The following is an 18,279-nucleotide window of genomic DNA, read 5'->3' as shown; positions in this document are numbered from 1 at the left end:
CTCTGGAACTCCAAACTGTTCTCCACATTCTGTATTTTACAATTCCAGCTGCCTTCTGTGTGGGACTGTCACTAAAAGTATCTTAGGCTTTTGAAGCCATGTCTCGTTAAACAATGCTTTCCCTCACTAAAACCTGAAAACAAAACAATGTAAGCATAACTTATCAATTACTTTGAATCAGTTTTGTGTCCTAACTTGGAACTTTTACTGTAAACACACATACAAGTCAAATGCAAAAAGATTTAAACAAAATATCGTGGCTAAGCCTTTATTACAACACTTTAGGGATACCAATTATTTACCTGACTGGATTCGAATATTAGCAAAGCGAGGTTTGTTATGCTAAAGATAAATAACTTTTACGTTTTTTATAATACTTGTATTCACATAAAACGTGTTACGTGGTACACACCCAAAAAGGAACTACTACACAAAGATGGTCCGTATCTCATGGACATCAATGACAGAGATGAAATAAGGAGCCAGATGAGCAACACAACAACACTACCACTGAATCTGGCGAACTTTCAACATATGAACAAGATACAAGTATTGCTCTCTAGCAAGTGGTTTAGTTAAAGATTTATTCTGAACAGCTCACCTTAGTTGCAATAACAATTCACAAACTGACGGTCTGTTCACTGGAACAGCAACTGTAATTTGTTTGCATTGAATCAACAGCCAGATCGAATCTCCAAGGATACTGTAGTACAATCGATTATGAGAGCGATAGTCGACATGCTTGCCCAGATTCCACCGGTATGTCTTGTGTTTGTGTTTATTCTGACGGTGTCGCGGTGTATGGAACGCTGTAGGAAGTGTCAAACAATGGAGCGTCATTAGCTTGTCTGTCGGCAATGGAAATGTCAATACGTGGACGAGTATTGTTAACGATTTATTTCGAAGTTTTAATTGTTACGACATCATTTAGTGTCTTGAGCGAAACGCCACAGTTCTGTGTTTCGGAGGAGGATGGTAGTAATTCCTGTCACCCAAGGAACCTTTGGAACACTGACAGGTAGGGTAAAAATTTTTGTGTTAAGTGCTATGAAACTGTATCTGCGATATTTAAAAAAAATCTATCGCGTATCGTGTTTTTAGGTACATTTTGTATGACGTGAATCCACCGGAAGGATTCAATTTGCGCCGAGATGTTTACATGCGAATGGCAGTTCTTATGAAGACGTTGCAGTCTCATGGGAACTGGAAACTGGTAAGAACTTATTTATTTATTTTTTTTTCAGCACGTAGCATTTGCGTGTACATTATTTTTTACGTATTGTGTACCGTACTGTACTCTGTTGCAATTTATATAGTTACATGATTATTTTCACCCAGAAATATAGTTTTATTTTCCTTTTCATGTTGCATGAATAATCCACAGCAATTAATATCAGATGTCATGAAAGATTGCTCATTATTTACCAACGTGCAACTGTTTTGTCTTATACTTGTCAGCCTGCTCCTAGTATTTGATTGACGTGTTAATAAGGAACAGTACAATTTGTTGGTGGCCGTAGTTGTAATTGCATTCAAGAAAGAGAGGAACTGATAATCAAGAAAAATTATTGGTTGTTCAAATTACATATCGAATTATTGTGTTCATAACCAACGTGATGGGGTCTGGATACCCCAATACTCATGCAAACACTGGTATAAATTTCGTTAATATTATTGAAATATTGAATTTATAATTGCTGTATACTATTATGGACAGTGCTGGACCTATAGAGAGAATGATATAATCAAGATTTCATACTTATAATCTTCAAAAGTGTCTTCAAATTCTCTGCAGTGTGGTTCTAGGCTACACATTTGATGTTACAATGAGATGTTCCCTGCAGCAGAATGTTTTGTATTACAGTGGAGAAGCAAGGTAAACTTGGTCCTGAGAGCCAGCCAACCTTACCAGCAAAGAACAGAACTTTCTAACTACTGCTCTACTGTAACTTCCTATATGAGACAAATATGACATTTAAAGAATTTTCAGGTGTTACCAAACTAAACAAACAAAAAAATCTGACAGTTTTTGTCATTGGCACAAACAATAGATTTGCCTTTCTACCTCAGTTAACTAAGGAAGAGGCTCAGTTAGATGCAAATGTAGTCAGCACTCAGCAGACTTTGACCAGAAAACCAACTGTCTCAAAAAAAGTAGTCGGAGGAAAGTTTTGTTATTAGCATGGAAGAAATGTGTGCCAGATCTTTTAGAAAAAATTTGGTGACAGAAATCAGATCACAAGGTTTTTCAAGCCCAGTGCATGTCTTAGCCAAGTGATAGAGGATAAAGGATCATTGTGCAAAGGTTTTACAATGTAGGATCATGTTGTGGTGGGTGGAGTGGTAAACAGTATTGATAGGGATTAGGGCTACAACATTGGGAGTGTTCTGGTAAAAGTAGCATCTGCAACAAACCATACAAATGTTGCCTTGGTTTCTCCTTTCAAGCAGTAGGATCGGCCCCAATTGAACAACTGCCAGGAGGGTCAGTATGTAGCTAGATCAGCTGCTTCAAGTGGCTACTTTGTCAGGCATGGGTTTGGTTCCTGTTGATGGTGTGGGTAGGTGGGACTTCGCAAGACAGGGCCTGCATCTCAATAGGAAAGAGAAGGGTAGATTGGCTGGGATGATAGCAAAATTTTGAAAGAGGGAGGGGGGGGGCTGCACTGACACTCATGGGAGTACCTCTTTTTTGGGCTAAGATCAGTGTACAATGATTTAACATTGAATGAAATTAAGCTTAATGAGGATCTCAGACAGGTAGGTACTAGAGATTTTAAAACGTCACAAGGTTCTCATAAAAGAACAGTGAAAGATAATGTTAGTATGTCACAAGATTCTCATGAAAGCCCAGTGAAAAATAATGTCAGTACATTGCATCAGGATATCAGTGGACTAAAAAATAAAGTTTATTTAGAAGATTTAGAAACTGAGGTTGGAATAGATGTACTATGCCTGTCTGAACATCATATAGTCTCAGATATGGAAAAGGTAAATTTAGGTTGATATAAGCTTTCAGTACATGTAAGTAGAGATACTATGGAGAGTGGAGGAGTTGCCATATATGTTAAAATCTGTCATAATGTGAAAAATTTACAAACTAAACAAAATTTTGTGTAGAGCAACATATAAAAGCACGTGTGTGTGTGTGTGAGAGCTTAAACTAAATTGTGGTACACGTCACCCATTGTGATTTCTTGTCATTCCTCAAAGGCGTTTTACTGTTTGAATTGTGAAATTCTTCTAGATAAGCTTAAGTAGTAGCATGGAGAGCTGCATCAAACCAGTCTCAGGACTGAAGACCACAACAACAAGCTTATATGTTGTGGTATGAGTGGGACAATGCGCAAATGTTTTAATTCATATTTAACTGGAAGAATGCAGAAGGTTGAAATTAACAGTACAGGTAGTCTGCAAAAGCAAGCAGAGTTCTGTAACTGGGGAGGTATCAAGAATGGTGTCCCACAGGGTTCAGTCTTGGGTCCCTTATTGTTCTTAATATATATTAATGTCTTGCCACTCTGTATTCATAAGGTGCAGAGCTAGTTCTTTTTGCTGATGATATAAGCATAGTAGTCACACCCAACAAACAAGAATCAGCTGAAGAAATTGTAAGTAATATCTTCCAGAAAATTATTAAGTGGTTCTCTGCAAATGGACTCTCACTAAGTTTTGAGAAAACACACTATGTACAATTCTGTACAGTAAATGGCATAATACCATTGATTTGAACAGAAGTTTGTTGCGAAGGCAGGCTATTCAAAATTTCTGGATGCGTGCATTGATGAGAAATTGTATTGGAAGAAACACATCGATGATCTACTGAAGCGGTTAGGTTCAGCTACTTATGCTATGAGGGGTATTGCAAATTTTGATGATAAACATACTAGTAAATTAGCCTATTATGCCTATTTTCATTCACTGCTTTCATATGACATCATGTTTTGGGGTAATTCATCATTAAGAGAAAAAAATATTCATTGCACAAAAGCTTGTAATCAGAATAATAGTTGGAGCCCACCCAAGATCACCTTGCAGACATTTATTTAAGGAACTCGGGATATTCACAGTACCATCACAATACGTATTTTCGCTTATGAAATTCGTTATTAATAACCCATCCCAATTCAAAAATAATAGCGAAGTGCATAGCAACAGCGCTAGAAGAAACGATGATCTTCACTATTCTGGGTTAAATCTGACCTTGGCAAAGAAAGAGGTGAATTAAGCTGCCACAGAGATCTAGGATCACACACACAGGGTGGAGAAAAATTGTGTCACAAAATTTTAACCCTGGATAGCTGATGCCAATAGGAACCAAAATTACTAATGTTGTGTAGATCAACAACCCACCATTTTTAATCTACAGAAACTTGCCGCCATGCTCTCTGATTGGCCGCAGTACAAACAGCAAGACCTATTTGACGTGTGTGTATTACATTTGGGCAGTGTTGGGTGAGGGACATTTGTATGTGTGAACCGACAACCATAGCGCTGCCTGTCAACTGATGAATGGCAATCTCATAGCCATTCGGAGCACTTGGCTCCAAGTTTCCGTAGTTTAAAAATGGTGCGTTGTCAATCTACAGAACATTAGTAATTTTGGTTTTACTAGCATCAGCTATCCAGGGTTAAAATGTGTAAAGAAAACTTATAATAAACTGACACGCCCCGCATCATTACGAAATGTCGTATCCATGATGTATGGAGCAAGTAGTAATGTAATGTAACAGAAACACACAATATGTGAATATAACTGTGAACAGGACATTGTCTAAATGAGGATCCAGCAGTGAGACTGAAATTATACCAGCTTAAATGGTACAGTTAAAAATAAAAGCTTCACAATGAGAGGCTGTACAATAATAAAGTGCATACTACAGTCGGTCTGAAAAATAAGACAACTTGTTTTATCATACGTAGGAGTACAGTATCTGTATTAAGATATTACGCAGACAGTATATCGTGGCAGTTGACCGTTGCTGTAAACAAATGAGAACTTGGACTGTCTCAGGGGAGAGGAGCAGTGCAGAGGAATAAAGCACTGCTTCTATCTGCGTTGTGTGCTTCCCCAGTCACAGAGATTGTGGATTCCCTTTGTTGTGACGAGAGTTGCATTCGTACCAGCGTTAGTCTATTCATGTATTTCAAAATAAGAAAAAGAAAACAAGCAATCCATAACACAATGCATGTTGTAATGGCTACAGCACAACTATTTGCTGCGGTTGGCAGTGGTAGTTCAGGCCCATCGTCTATCTGTATCTTATGCAGCCATAGAACACTTCCCATCTAAAACTGCCACGATGTAGTGTCCGCATAATAACAAGAGTTTATTGTTTTGATTTAAAGATTCTCAAATTTTTGCATGCAAAAGAGATTTCCTTAGAAGAAGTTGTAAGATGAAAGTTGATTGGAATTTTGTAATGTTCTTGAATTACAAAAGTGTCCTGTACCCTGACAAACTTCTCAGTTTCCCTTCATAGTATTGTGTGCATCATTGTGAATTAGGGAGGGTTCAGCACTCTCGAGCATCTGATCCTTGTGCTTAGATGATTAAACTATTGACCCCTCATGTGTCTCAGCATGGACCGTAGTTTTTTTACTAGAATGTTTGCATTGTATATTTTGGAAACCTGATAAGACAGTGCTCACATAGTTCTAGATTAGAATGAAAGATTAAACAGTTATAACATTAAGTTAATTGGGAAACACGGTCATTATTTAACTTTATCATTGGCTTCTCACTAAGTGGGCATAAAACTTGTATTAGTTTCTGCTCCAGCTTGCATTATGAAAGTACTAGATTTGTTTTTTCTGTTTGCTACACTTAGATCAAGTTCTGCACTAGTGTCTTGCAGTGCCACATATGATAGTCTTTTATTGTTGTAGGCTGTTAAGTTAACTTGGCATTTGCTGCCATATGACTTGTCACATTCATGGCCAAAACTAACTTTTGTTGCCCAATAAGTTTAAATCTTGAGAAAGTGTTACATGCAGATACACTAGACTCTCACTAATCCGGCCATTCCTGCCACACATGGCTGCCGGATTAGTAGTAGTGCCAGACTATTGGGTGTCTGAAATTTATTCATTTATTTTGGAAACATAGGGGATATAGTATACTGTACTTTATAAACCGAAGGATACAATTTTAAAACAGAGGATATATTTTATTAAATCCAAAAACACACACATCAAAAAAAGTTTCTGAGAGTTCTGGAACCTGTACAGAAAATTGGTGGAGATCAATGTAAACATCATTTGCACCCTTTTTATTGCTCATGAAAACCACACATTAGATGTTGTACCACCATACAGCGAGACCTTCAGAGGTGGTGGTCCAGATTGCTGTACACACCTTACCTCTTATACCCAGTGGCACATCCACTTGCATTGATGCAGGCCTTTATTTGTCATGGCATACTATCCACAAGTTCATCAAGGCACTGTTGGTCCAGATTGTCCCACTCCTCAATGGTGATTCGGCATAGGCCCTCAGAGTGGTTGGTGGGTCACGTCGTCCATAAACAGCCCTTTTCAATCTATCCCAGGCATGTTCGATAGGGTTCGTGTTTGGAGAACATGCTGGCCACTCTAGCAAACAATGTTGTCATCCTGAAGGAAGTCATTCACAAGATGTGCACGATTGGGGCGTGAATTGTCGTCCATGAAGACGAATGTCTCGCCAATATGCAGTCGATATGGTTGCACTATCGGTCAGAAGATGGTATTCACGTATCATACAGACATTACGGCGCCTTCCATGATCATCAGCGGCGTACATTGGCCCCACATAATGTCACCCCAAAACAGCAGGGAATCTCCACCTTGCTGCACTCGCTGGATTGTGTGTCTGACCTGGTTGCCTCCAAACATGTCTCCATTGATTGTCTAGTTGAAGGCATATGCGACACTCTTTGGTGAAAAGAACATGATGCCAATCCTGGACGGTCAATTCAGCATGTTGTTGTGCCCATCTGTACCTCGCTGCATGGTGTCGTTGTTGCAAAGATGGACCTCACCATGGACGTCGGGAATGAAGGTGCGCATCATGCATCCTATTGCACCTAGTTTGAGTCATAACATGACGTTCTGTGGCTGCACAAAAACCATTATTCAATATGGTGGTGTTGCTGTCAGGGTTCTTCCAAGCCACAATCCGTAGGTAGCAGTCATGCACTGCAGCAGTAGCCCTTGGGCGGCCTGAACGAGGCATGTCATCGACAGTTTTAGTATCTCTGTATCTCCTCCAAGTCCGAACAACATCGCTTTGGTTCACTCCCAGACGCCTGGACACTCCCCTTGTTGAAAGCCCTTCCTGACACAAAGTAACAATGCGGACCTGATTGAACCATGGTATTGACCATCTAGGCATGGTTGAACTACAGACAACACGAGCCATGTAGCTCCTTCCTGATGGAATCACTGGAACTGATCGGCTGTTGGACCCACTCCGTCTAATAGCTGCTGCTCATGCATGGTTGTTTACATCTTTGGGCTGGTTTAGTGACATCTCTGAACAGTCAAAGGGACTGTGTCTGTGATACAGTATCCATAGTCAACATCTATCTTCAGGAGTTCTGGGAACCAGGATAATGCAAAACTTTTTTTTTGATGTGTGTACATTAATTTTCAAAGAAAACTTAGTCCTTGAGTGTATACTGCACATAAGTATACAGTCGTATCACTCACTATGAAATATGTCCCTAATTTTTAACTGTCACAATGTTGATATGCAACAGTGGCATGCTTTATAACGCTACTGCTTTACAAGCATTACATCGGTACTGCATGTCTCTTGTTGTTGCATAATGTACTCCAGGAAGACCTCGACAGCTTCAGCACCAGCAGTGTGATAAATCTTCATGTTCTCTCCTCCTATGTCTTCTTCTTCATCAGTTTCATCATTACTTTCGTGCACACTTTTGATTATTTCTTCATCTGTTAAAGTTTGATACATGTCACAGTTTTCCTCATTCAGCCACTTAAGATCATCTTAATCATAAATTTCTCCTCCTCCTGGAAGGTTGTGGAACATGTCAGTGTACAAAGTAATTGATAATTCTGAATTGACTGGCCCATCGCTGTCACTCACTACTGGATTCAACTCGGCAACAATTGGTGGCCACAATTTTCTCCAACTCTTTATTATGGTAGCGCTCTCCACTTTATCCCATGCTTTGGCTGCTTGGAAAACATCACCACATATGTTAATTGCTTTCCATGCCTTCAGCATAGTCTTGATAGAATCATTTTCACTTTCGTTCAGCAAGGAGATGAGAAGTGAATGTCGATAATTACATTTAACTGATTCCAAACTTCCCTGGTCTATGGGCGGGATTAGGGCTGTCACATTGGGTGCGAGAAAGAGTGCTTGTACATGTATACCACCGGATTTTAGAGAAACATCTGAAGGATGACTGGGAGCATTGTCAATTGTAAGGATAGCTTTCAGTGAGGCTTTTTCTTCTTTAGCTCTTTTCTCACTGCTGGTACATACATTTCATGGAACCACCGACAGAATATTTGTCCATCCACGCTTTCTTCAACGGGCAATACTGCACTGGTAGAATATTTATGTCAGTGTGTTGAAAACAACGTGGATGTTGGGATTTTCCAATCACCATAAGTGGTTGTTTATGACTTCCATTTGCATTGTAACATGCCATTAATGTTATGCACTGTTTCCTTCTCGTTCTTGGCAGCTAAAGTTTTTGAAGGAAGCATCGTGTAAAAGAGTCCTTATTTCATCAGCATTATACAATCCATCAGCAGTTAAATCTTCTTCCTCTATTATCTTCCTTATCTTGCGTACAAACTCATCAGCATCCTTATCATTAGCTGAGCAACTGTCCCTGGTGACTGTCAGCTGCCGAATGCCATGTCATTTTTTTCAGTTTGATTGATAACCTTCACTTGCTGCAAACAAGTTACTACCACCAAGTTGTTTGTTAAATGCAGCTGCTTTTTCTTTTATAATTGGGCCACTGATGAATTTCTTTACTGCGTTGTTGTATGAACCATCTATAAACAGCTACGTCCAGTTCTTCATTATCACTCTTTCGCATAACCTTCCATTTTCCCAACTCACTATCCATTAGTGTTGAGTACTGTTGAATAACATCTTTTTTCTTTTTGATGTCATAAATAGTTACTCGTCCAACAGTGAACTCGGCAACAATGGCTTTCTGCGAAGAGCCTTGGTTTAACTTATATAAAATTTTGAGTTTCTGCTTGAGATCTAGCATAATGTGTTTCCTTTTAGAGGACATGATTCTGAACTGTAAAGAAAGCTACAATTTCAAATACAGTATACAAAGCGTTGTTTAAGTAAGCATTGTTGCACACAATAATTCAGTGTGCACATGTTTTTGGATATATGCCGGATTTCTGAGGGCCAGATTAGCAAGAGTCTAGTGTTTACATTTGCGACCACTCATTGGTAATACACCGAGCGGGGTGGCGCAGTGGTTAGACACTGGACTCGCATTCGGGAGGACGACGGTTCAATCCCGCGTCCGGCCATCCTGATTTAGGTTTTCCGTGATTTCCCTAAATCACTCCAGGCAAATGCCTGGATGGTTCCTCTGAAAGGGCGCGGCCGACTTCCTTCCCAATCCTTCCCTAATCCGATGAGACCGATGACCACGCTGTCTGGTCTCCTTCCCCAAACCAACCAACCAACTCATTGGAAATACCAATACAGATACCAGCCATCGGCTTTGACCCGTTGTGTCATCAAGGTGATGGACACGACAGTTTCACCCATATGCTATATGATGACCACGATGTCACAGTCAAGACTTGAACAGATGAAAATGATCTCGTTATATGAAATGTAACCAAAATAATTAAAAGACGAGGAAGAAATTAACAAGGCAACCTTAGCAGTTAGGGAGTTTTGGGGGAGGACCAACAAGATAGATGACATTCCTCATGTGAAATACACACCAAAACTGAAACTTACACAAAAATTTAGAAAGCTTACATTACATGAAATAAATCCACTAAATTAGTACTGCCAACTTCAGTGGACCTGAATAGATAAACTGAATTCAATGATACCAACATGCAAATAAATCTGTAACAAACTGGTATTGGAATTTTAATTTGACCTGTATAGCTCAAACGAAATACAAGATTCCCCAAAGCCACAGCTTGCTCCAAAAACTGGTATAGATAACTGCACTTGATTTATATATCTAGAACAAAGTTCATGATACCAAGAAAATCCAACTATAAACTCCCTGGCAGGTTAACACTGTGTGTCAGACCAGGACTCAGACATAGGACCCTTACCGTTCACGGGCAAGTGCTGTACCAACTGAGATATTCAAGCATGGATAGCTTAGTTGGTAGTGCACTTACCCACAAAAGGCAAAGGTCCCAGGTTCGACTCCTGGTCCAGCACAGTTTTAATCTGCCAGGAAGTACAGACAATCGCACACTCTATTGAAGGGTGAACATTCATAGTGGAACGCACAGATCATTCCAGAAACATGTATTGAAAACTTCATATTTAGCTATAACAGAGTGCACAACACCATAAAACCAAAACTCTCTGATTTAACTGTAATGAAAAACTTTCCTTGACCAAAATAGAAGAAACTCTACAATACCGACAAAGCTCCGAACATGCAGTTGCAATACAAAGCAAACGAGTAATATACAGTGGCCGACAAACAACACTACACTAGTCCAATCACTCACTAACAACATTGAATAGCAACTTGGTAATAACAACATTCAATACTAGAAAGCACCACCACATACTACAAAATGCCCTCTTGAAACAAAAGAAATTTTGTAATGTCGACATTCAACACTAGACATTGCCACCACATACTACAAAACACTTTCTTTAGATAAACACAACTTCAGAACATTAATGTTCAACACTAGAGAGCATTACTACGCACTGCAAAAGGCCCTCTTTAAATATTCCATGCAACCATAAAATCACATAACGCAACATAGTTACATCACAAGTCGGAGCTGACGAATGGTATCACATCGTTTCCATGCTGGGATCTGTAGAATCCATACATCTTTGTACATTCACACTTACCATAATAATGACTGTCTGTTTCATGTCATCTTTAATCCTCATTAGTCACTATGCTTTCTGACATAATCCTTTTCAGTCCAAAACATGACTTACGTCTCTAATGATCTCATCATTCACAGGATGTTAAACCTTCATCTTCCTTTCTTCCTAAACCACAGCAACTTTAGTTCCACATGCTTTCTATACTTATTTGTGTCTAAACAATTTATACTTAAGTGATACGGCCACAAAACCTGTGGAAATGACTTGGCTTTGTCTGTTGTTAACTGCTGTAGAGATAGTAATAACTGATGTAGAGACCTGAGATATCTACACTTTTCGTTATCTATTGTTAGATCACTGTTTGTCCTGTCTTATGTCTTAAATAATTAGTAACTTATTTTCTCTCTTCCTGACTGAATCAGCAATCCAAACCCTTCTTACAATTTCTTGCGTCAGGATGTGGACCTGACTGTACAACAAAACTCTTAACAACTATAATGTGTTATGCTTGGTATCAACATATCTCTTTAGATCTTTTCTGTGATTCGCAACATTCTCAAGGAAAATGACATGTCTTTTTGGACAATTTTTCTGGTTGTTTCAGCATTTTTCCTGTGTGTGAAATATGTGTATATGGTATGTATTTCATGTACCTGTTTTTTTACTACACACATTTTGTTAATATGTTGTCATTCCTATCCTGGAAGGTGTTACCTCCATGGCCAAAGCTTTATCACTGGCAATCAACAGATGTTGGAAGACAGGACATGCTGCCTTGGAGCTTATTTTTTGACATAGAGAGCCTCAAAAAATTTACCCCAGTTGTGGAAATGACAGATTTTTTTTCCGGTATGCATTATGTAATTTCTTAATTGTTTTTTCTTCCTTTGTGTATGTGTGTGAACCTCTGAATGAAATATCACACTGATTAAAAGTGTTTTTATGACATTGCATGCTGATTTATGAAAAAAGTCTTTAAAATAAATTTTAAGAGTAGCCTTTTGTTGTGTATATACCACTGTCAAGGCGGAAGTTAAGCTGGCATGAATTCATGTATTGTTGGATGAAAATATAAAACTGACCAGTTTTTCTTTCTCAGACCTTAAAGATCTTGATGATTTCGTTATTGCTATGTAATGTACTTACTTGGCTGGTAGTCCATCATTCAGCTGATCTGTCGCTTGTCCCTGACATGTTGTCTTGTGCTGCACCAGGTGTGCTATTCTTTCTGTTATTTCTTTCTCATTGTTTTTTGCCATTTTGTCAAGCTCCAACTATCACTTCAGCTATTTCTCATGTTTCCTTGGCATATTTCTCCTCATTTTCAGTTGTCATATTACCTGTGTTGAGTACAATAGAGTCATTAACAGTAGGCATAGTTTTCTGTAACTGTTTAGTTTTTATTCTGTGTGAGCAGAATTACTTCTCAAGTTTTCACCCTAAGAATATTCTGAAGCAGTTATTTGTCTTGTCCTTTGAAGCATGTTGGGTGGCCTCTTCACAACTTATCCATTAGATGTCACTCGTTATTCTTGATTTCTGATTCTGTGAACTAATTTGTAGGCACCAAAATGATTTATTTTGCTTGTGTATCATTATGCACGTATGCAGTTATTACATGTGATGATTTCAGCACTCACTAATTGAAGAAATGATAACTGTCATTAGGCATTAGTAAGCCATTACTATAGATCTAAATATGTAACATCTATTTTTGGTGAAATTAGAATTTATGTTAGCAAAATTAGCACCAATTATTTGGAAATGATTAGATGTGCAGATTTGAATGAAGCTGGTTACTCCCTGTTACTAGTATATGTTATATCTTGTTGTTGGCAACAGCTTCATTAACTACTACTGTGTCATTAATCTCTTTGAGGAAAGAAAGAAAGCTGGTATTTTATGGCTGATTCTTAGATTATATATTTTTATTTGTCAAAAGAAAGTAGTGTATATATCTCAGTATTACATTTTTTAATATTACATCTGCTGTCTGTAACAACACTGTTGTAGTGAGCAACATTGTTGGTATCCACAGTAAATCTAAACAATGTTTAGCAAATATTGTTATGTTTATGCTCAGTCTGAGTGGCATGTAAAACATCCATTACATCAAATTTGCCATTTTCGTTTAACTGCTTTTCAACAAGTTACTTAAAATGACCAAACCCACTATACACTGCATGTCATGTCACACCTTAAAAACATAAAACTGTCTCAATTTGATCTTCTTTTCACTATTATTTAACATGACATTCCTGGGAGAAAATGTCAGAGCTAAGACTCAAACCTCTTATGATTGGGATCCTTGCTTTTCAATATAGCTAGATTTGGTCATTCCATGTCAAATAAACACAGAAAAGTGCAATTTTGAACCCAACCAACTCTGATTTTTACCACATTTGATTTGTTCATTGCAAATGCTGAGAACAAAAAGTGCACCGAATTTCAGAATTGTAGCATGATCACGACAAAAATAGTTACTTTTAAAAATGCTCAGAAAATTCAACAAACACCGCTGACAAAAACGTAACTGCTGTTCTAGTAGAGACAGACCCGTGAATGAGGTAATTTTGGAAAGGGCCAAGAACAAGCTTTATATCCAACATGACCACATTCAAACAATGTGGATAAGGGCCTTGATCTTTGACCTTCAATATCTCAAAATGTGTCTCCTTGAATATTTCTGAAAAAATATATTTGCTTCTTTATGATGCTGCACAGCACAGTAAAAGATCAAGTTGGGATGACATTTAGATTAGAAGATATGAATTAATATCTACATCTGTGTGATACAGTAAAGCAATACACATTGTCTCCAAATGCAACAAAATGACATCAAGTACTGAGAAACATGTTAACTGTTGAAATGGTGGTGTGATAGCAATGCACAGTAAGGGAGCAGTATGAACAGGCCAATAGCAAGCATTTGTAATAGGCAAAGTGCAAATGTGGATGGTTGATAAGATCAGTGACATAATGACAGACGACTAAATATGTGATAGGTCTAGCAAAAATCGACACAGAAGAAAGGGCCTGTGGCTGAACCAACTACATTGAAACTGATAAGTATCACAAACCTGCATATATCCTCAGATGAGTCAGACACATCTTTAGCCACAGATATTGATTTAGTTGCATTAAATGACAGTCTGTATCCCTTGGTGAGTCACCAGTGAAAAAGAAGACAGAGAGAGAGAAAACATATGCACAGAAAAAGTTTCAGAAAATGTCGAGGTATTCCAAAGTTAATACGAGAAAATGTAGAGGGTGAAAAAAATGTGGAATCTGAAACTATAATGTAGTTTAAAGAGAAATTCGGTACTAGCACCACAAATAGGAAGAAGATGCAGATATTAACATTTCTTGCAAAGATTAGGAGCTTTTGGAGGATTGAAAATGAGTTAGGAGCCTCAAGCTATTTAGTGAGAAAAACAAAACAATTATTCAAAGAATTTGGTATCTTAGTAACTCTTAATCGAAGAGCTAGACGTGTCCTAAGTGAACATGTGAAACATGCCATAGAATTCTACAACTGAGAGGATATAAGCCACTGTTTACCTAGGGAGAAGGATTTTGTTTCTGTCAAGGAAAATGGTTCCAAGGTTCATAAACAAAAAAAAGCTGCCGTTGGGAAACATGCATGAGCTGTGTCAAGCATTCGAAGATAAAAGTAGCTTTATCCAAATTTTTCCAGTTATGACCCAGTAACCACAGTATGTGTGTTTGCAGTATTTACAAAAATGCAGTACTCACGAAAATTTGGAGGTGTCATGTTGAAAGGTTTGAGACTGAAAGAGTTGACACATTTTGCCGATTGTCAACATGTACAAACGCTGTCTTGCTCAGATCATTTGTAATCCCATGGAGCCAAAGTGTTATATGTCAACATATAGAGAACTACCCAAGTTCATATTCTTTAATGACATACAAGGAGAATTGCTTGACAAAAATTGAACTGATGAAATAATGTACAAACTGTTGACCTCTACAGATAAAATAACTCTCCAGATATGTCTGACTTCTATGGAAAGCTTCTAGGAAAACCTCATCGAAAAATTAAGAAAAGCTCCTTCTGCACTCCTCTGTAGCCACCTAACAGTTTGAATTTCTGCAACATCTGAAGACAAACTTTGTGACAGTGAATACTTCATTATATATGATGTTGCAGAGAATTTTGCATTTGTCTACAGGATGAGGTCCGGGGGTTTCACTGGAACAATGCACGGGCCACCATTCATCCATTTGTTGTTTATTATAGACATCCAGAAACCCTTACAGTTGCTCAAATTTCATTTATCATCATATCAGAATGCCTTACACATGATACTATTTGGTTTCATCTTTTCCTCCATAATTTCGTTAACTTCACGATGTCCCATTGTCATAGACACCCAAGTGCATTTCTCAGATGGTGCTGCAGCCCACTACAGATACCAAAAGTATTTTGAAAACATATCTTTTCATGAGTGTGATTCCAGTGTCTGTGTAGAGTGGCATTTCTTTGCCACATCATATGCCAAAGGACCATTTGATGATGTCACTGGTACCAACAAGAGACTTGCTCCCAAAGCCAGTCTGCAGTGCATATACAGCTCTCAGATGATGACATGCAGTCCTGTAACATTAAAGTGTATCACATGCATTATAAAACTAGTAGTATGGTGAAGAAGCATCTATCCTTCAAGAGCGGCTAGCTGAGATTTGCACATTTGCAGATGCAAGTTACACTGTGTTATTTCCACCAGCCACAAGAAAATCCAAACAAAGGTTTTCTCCAATTCACAAAACTTCAGAAATGAATATCTAACAGTGATGAAACAAGGCTCATGCCTTGGTGACATCACTGTTGTTTTTTTTTTTTAGTACATGTATGAAGGTTGCTGCTGGCTTGGATGTGTTTTGAATGTTAAGAAAGTTACTAGTGGGGTTACAGTTAGCTTCCTACAGGCACATGGTCCTTCACCTTTATTAATAAATCCCAAGAAAACTGACATCTTTACTGTGGATAAGAAATGTTTTCCTACAAAGGTTGCTGTAAGAACAGCAACAAGCTGGAAGTGTGTCCTTTCACCAAACAATGCACAGTGTTGTATCTTGCTACCCAGTAATGAGGTATGATGTGTTCTGATGATACATTTGTCTTTGCATTTATTTGTGTAAATATGAATGTGTTAATATGAACCTTTTTGCCATTCATTCCTCCTATGTCTGTCTGTGATGGTTATATCATGTTTTGCATCATTGAAGGTCAGAGGTCATAGTTCGTTACCTCGCGTCTTACAGATACTTGCTATTGACCTGTTCATATTGCTATCGTACTGTGTGTTACTATTACACCATGTTTCTAACAGTTAACATATTTTTCAGTATTTTTTCATTTTTCTGCAGTTTGCATTCAAAGTGTATTGATTTTTGGAAAACACAGCTGTAGATATGATTTATACCTCTGAATCCAAATGTCATTCCAACTACACTTTTTTACTGTGTTCTGTAGTGTTACTTGAAGAAGCAAATATATTTTTTTCAGAAATTTTGAAGCTGATATGTTTTGAGATATTCAAGATCAAAGGTCAGAGTCACTTACCTTAATTATGAACAGTTTGAATATGGCCATGTTGGATATCATTTGAACATTTGTTCACAGTTCTTTTCAAAACTACCTGAGTCACAGTTCTGTCTCTGTTAGAACAGAAGTTACAACCATTTTCATCACCAAGCAAGGTGGCACAGTGGTTAGCACAGTGGACTAGCATTTGGGAGGACGACGGTTCATATCCGCATCTGGCCATCCTGATTTAGGTTTTCTGTGATTTCCCTAAATCGCTTCAGGCAGATGCCGGGGTGGTTCATTTGAAAGGGCATGGCTGACTTCCTCCCCCATCCTTCCTTAATCCGATGGGACCGATGACCTCGCTGTTTGGTCCCCTCCCCAGATGAACCAACCATTTTTGTCAGCAGCATTTATTGAATTGTCTGCAGATTTTTAGAACTTTGCGTGGCCATTACTTTCATCATGCTCATGCTACAATTTTGAAATGGTGACATCTTTCAGTCTCTCCTTTTGTGCAATTTTCAGTCTCTCCTTTTGTGCAGTCTTTCATTCTCTCCTTTTGTGCAATGACCGCACCAAATTTGATTAAAATCAGAGCTGGTTGTGTTGGCAGTTATGTTGATTTGACATGGAGTGACTCAATTTCTCTTTTTTTTTTTCCAGAATTAGCTGGCGTGCCAAAGACATCTTTGCATGCAGCTTGTTCTGATGTCATTAGAGCACACAGTGCTTGTTATGTATCTTCTAAGTGCTGTTCTTCACATATTATTCCAAAATTTAATTTGAGATTAAGTATACAGTTTTAGGTAAAGTACAGGTGATGCTGGATACTTTGAGTCCTCAAGTATAGTTACATGTTCCACAAGCTGCCTGACATTTGATAAAAACCATATGGGAGTAAATCCTATTCATGTCTGGCCTTGAGATTTTGTGTAAAATTTACACCACATTTGCTTGTCTCTCTCATTTCTGGCAATTTAAAGAAACCTACAGTGTGATAGAAGTTACTTACCAAATAGAATACTGCTTCAAACCAGCTGTTCCACCTACGAACTACAGGTAATATATGGGGTTTGGATTCCTTTAAATTTCCATTCTTCAACTTGAGAAATTGACTGTAGTTGTATTTACATTTCATTTAAATTGGATATAGCTGTTGCCCAACATTTACTAGCTAAAATGCGCTGATGTGTCCAACACTGCACTGGGATTATCTAACTGCCAATAGTGGCCTTTGAAGTTAGAGGCACTGCCACTAACAATGTCATATGGCATGTTGTGCTCATGTAGTGTATCTCATATTATACAAGAACAGTTTTTTGCATTTACTGATTGTTGAAATTTCACAGCACTAAGTAATAACTTGTTCTGCTGGATCGGATACTTGAAACAGGACATCAAAAATGCAGCTTTCCATTCTATGGTTTCATCACATGGGATGTTTGTTTTCCTTCCATACAACAGTCACAAAACAATCATCAAAGTTTCAATTCACCTGGAAGCTATCCTGGCAGCAAAGTTGGTTTCAAACTGATTTTTCTGATATTGTTTCAGGCATTATTAAATTAGCTTACAATGATAAAAAGAAATGGTTTCATTATAGCTAACGGTCAAGATTTTTATTTATTTTGTGCAAGACACGTTATGGCAAATAATGTCCATCATCGAGCAAGTT

At 38.1% G+C, this 18,279-nt stretch overlaps 1 protein-coding gene across 1 annotated transcript in view; it reads left to right on the top strand.

Annotated features, from left to right (window-relative positions):
* The first annotated feature begins 739 nt into the window (after positions 1–739).
* The window catches only part of LOC126469721 (GDP-fucose protein O-fucosyltransferase 2), a 102,920-nt gene continuing 85,380 nt past the window's right edge, over positions 740–18,279 (top strand). The window contains exons 1-3 of the mRNA XM_050096913.1: positions 740–1,018; positions 1,102–1,213; positions 11,758–11,899. Of these exons, the coding sequence (XP_049952870.1) occupies positions 858–1,018; positions 1,102–1,213; positions 11,758–11,899 (415 nt within the window). The 5' untranslated portion in view covers positions 740–857. The remainder of the gene's footprint in view (positions 1,019–1,101; positions 1,214–11,757; positions 11,900–18,279) is intronic.

This window comes from Schistocerca serialis, chromosome 3 (genome assembly GCF_023864345.2).
Source record: "Schistocerca serialis cubense isolate TAMUIC-IGC-003099 chromosome 3, iqSchSeri2.2, whole genome shotgun sequence".
Taxonomy (NCBI): domain Eukaryota; kingdom Metazoa; phylum Arthropoda; class Insecta; order Orthoptera; family Acrididae; genus Schistocerca; species Schistocerca serialis.
The sequence above is the reverse complement of the archived record's forward strand: the minus strand, read 5'-3'. Positions and strand labels throughout refer to the sequence as shown.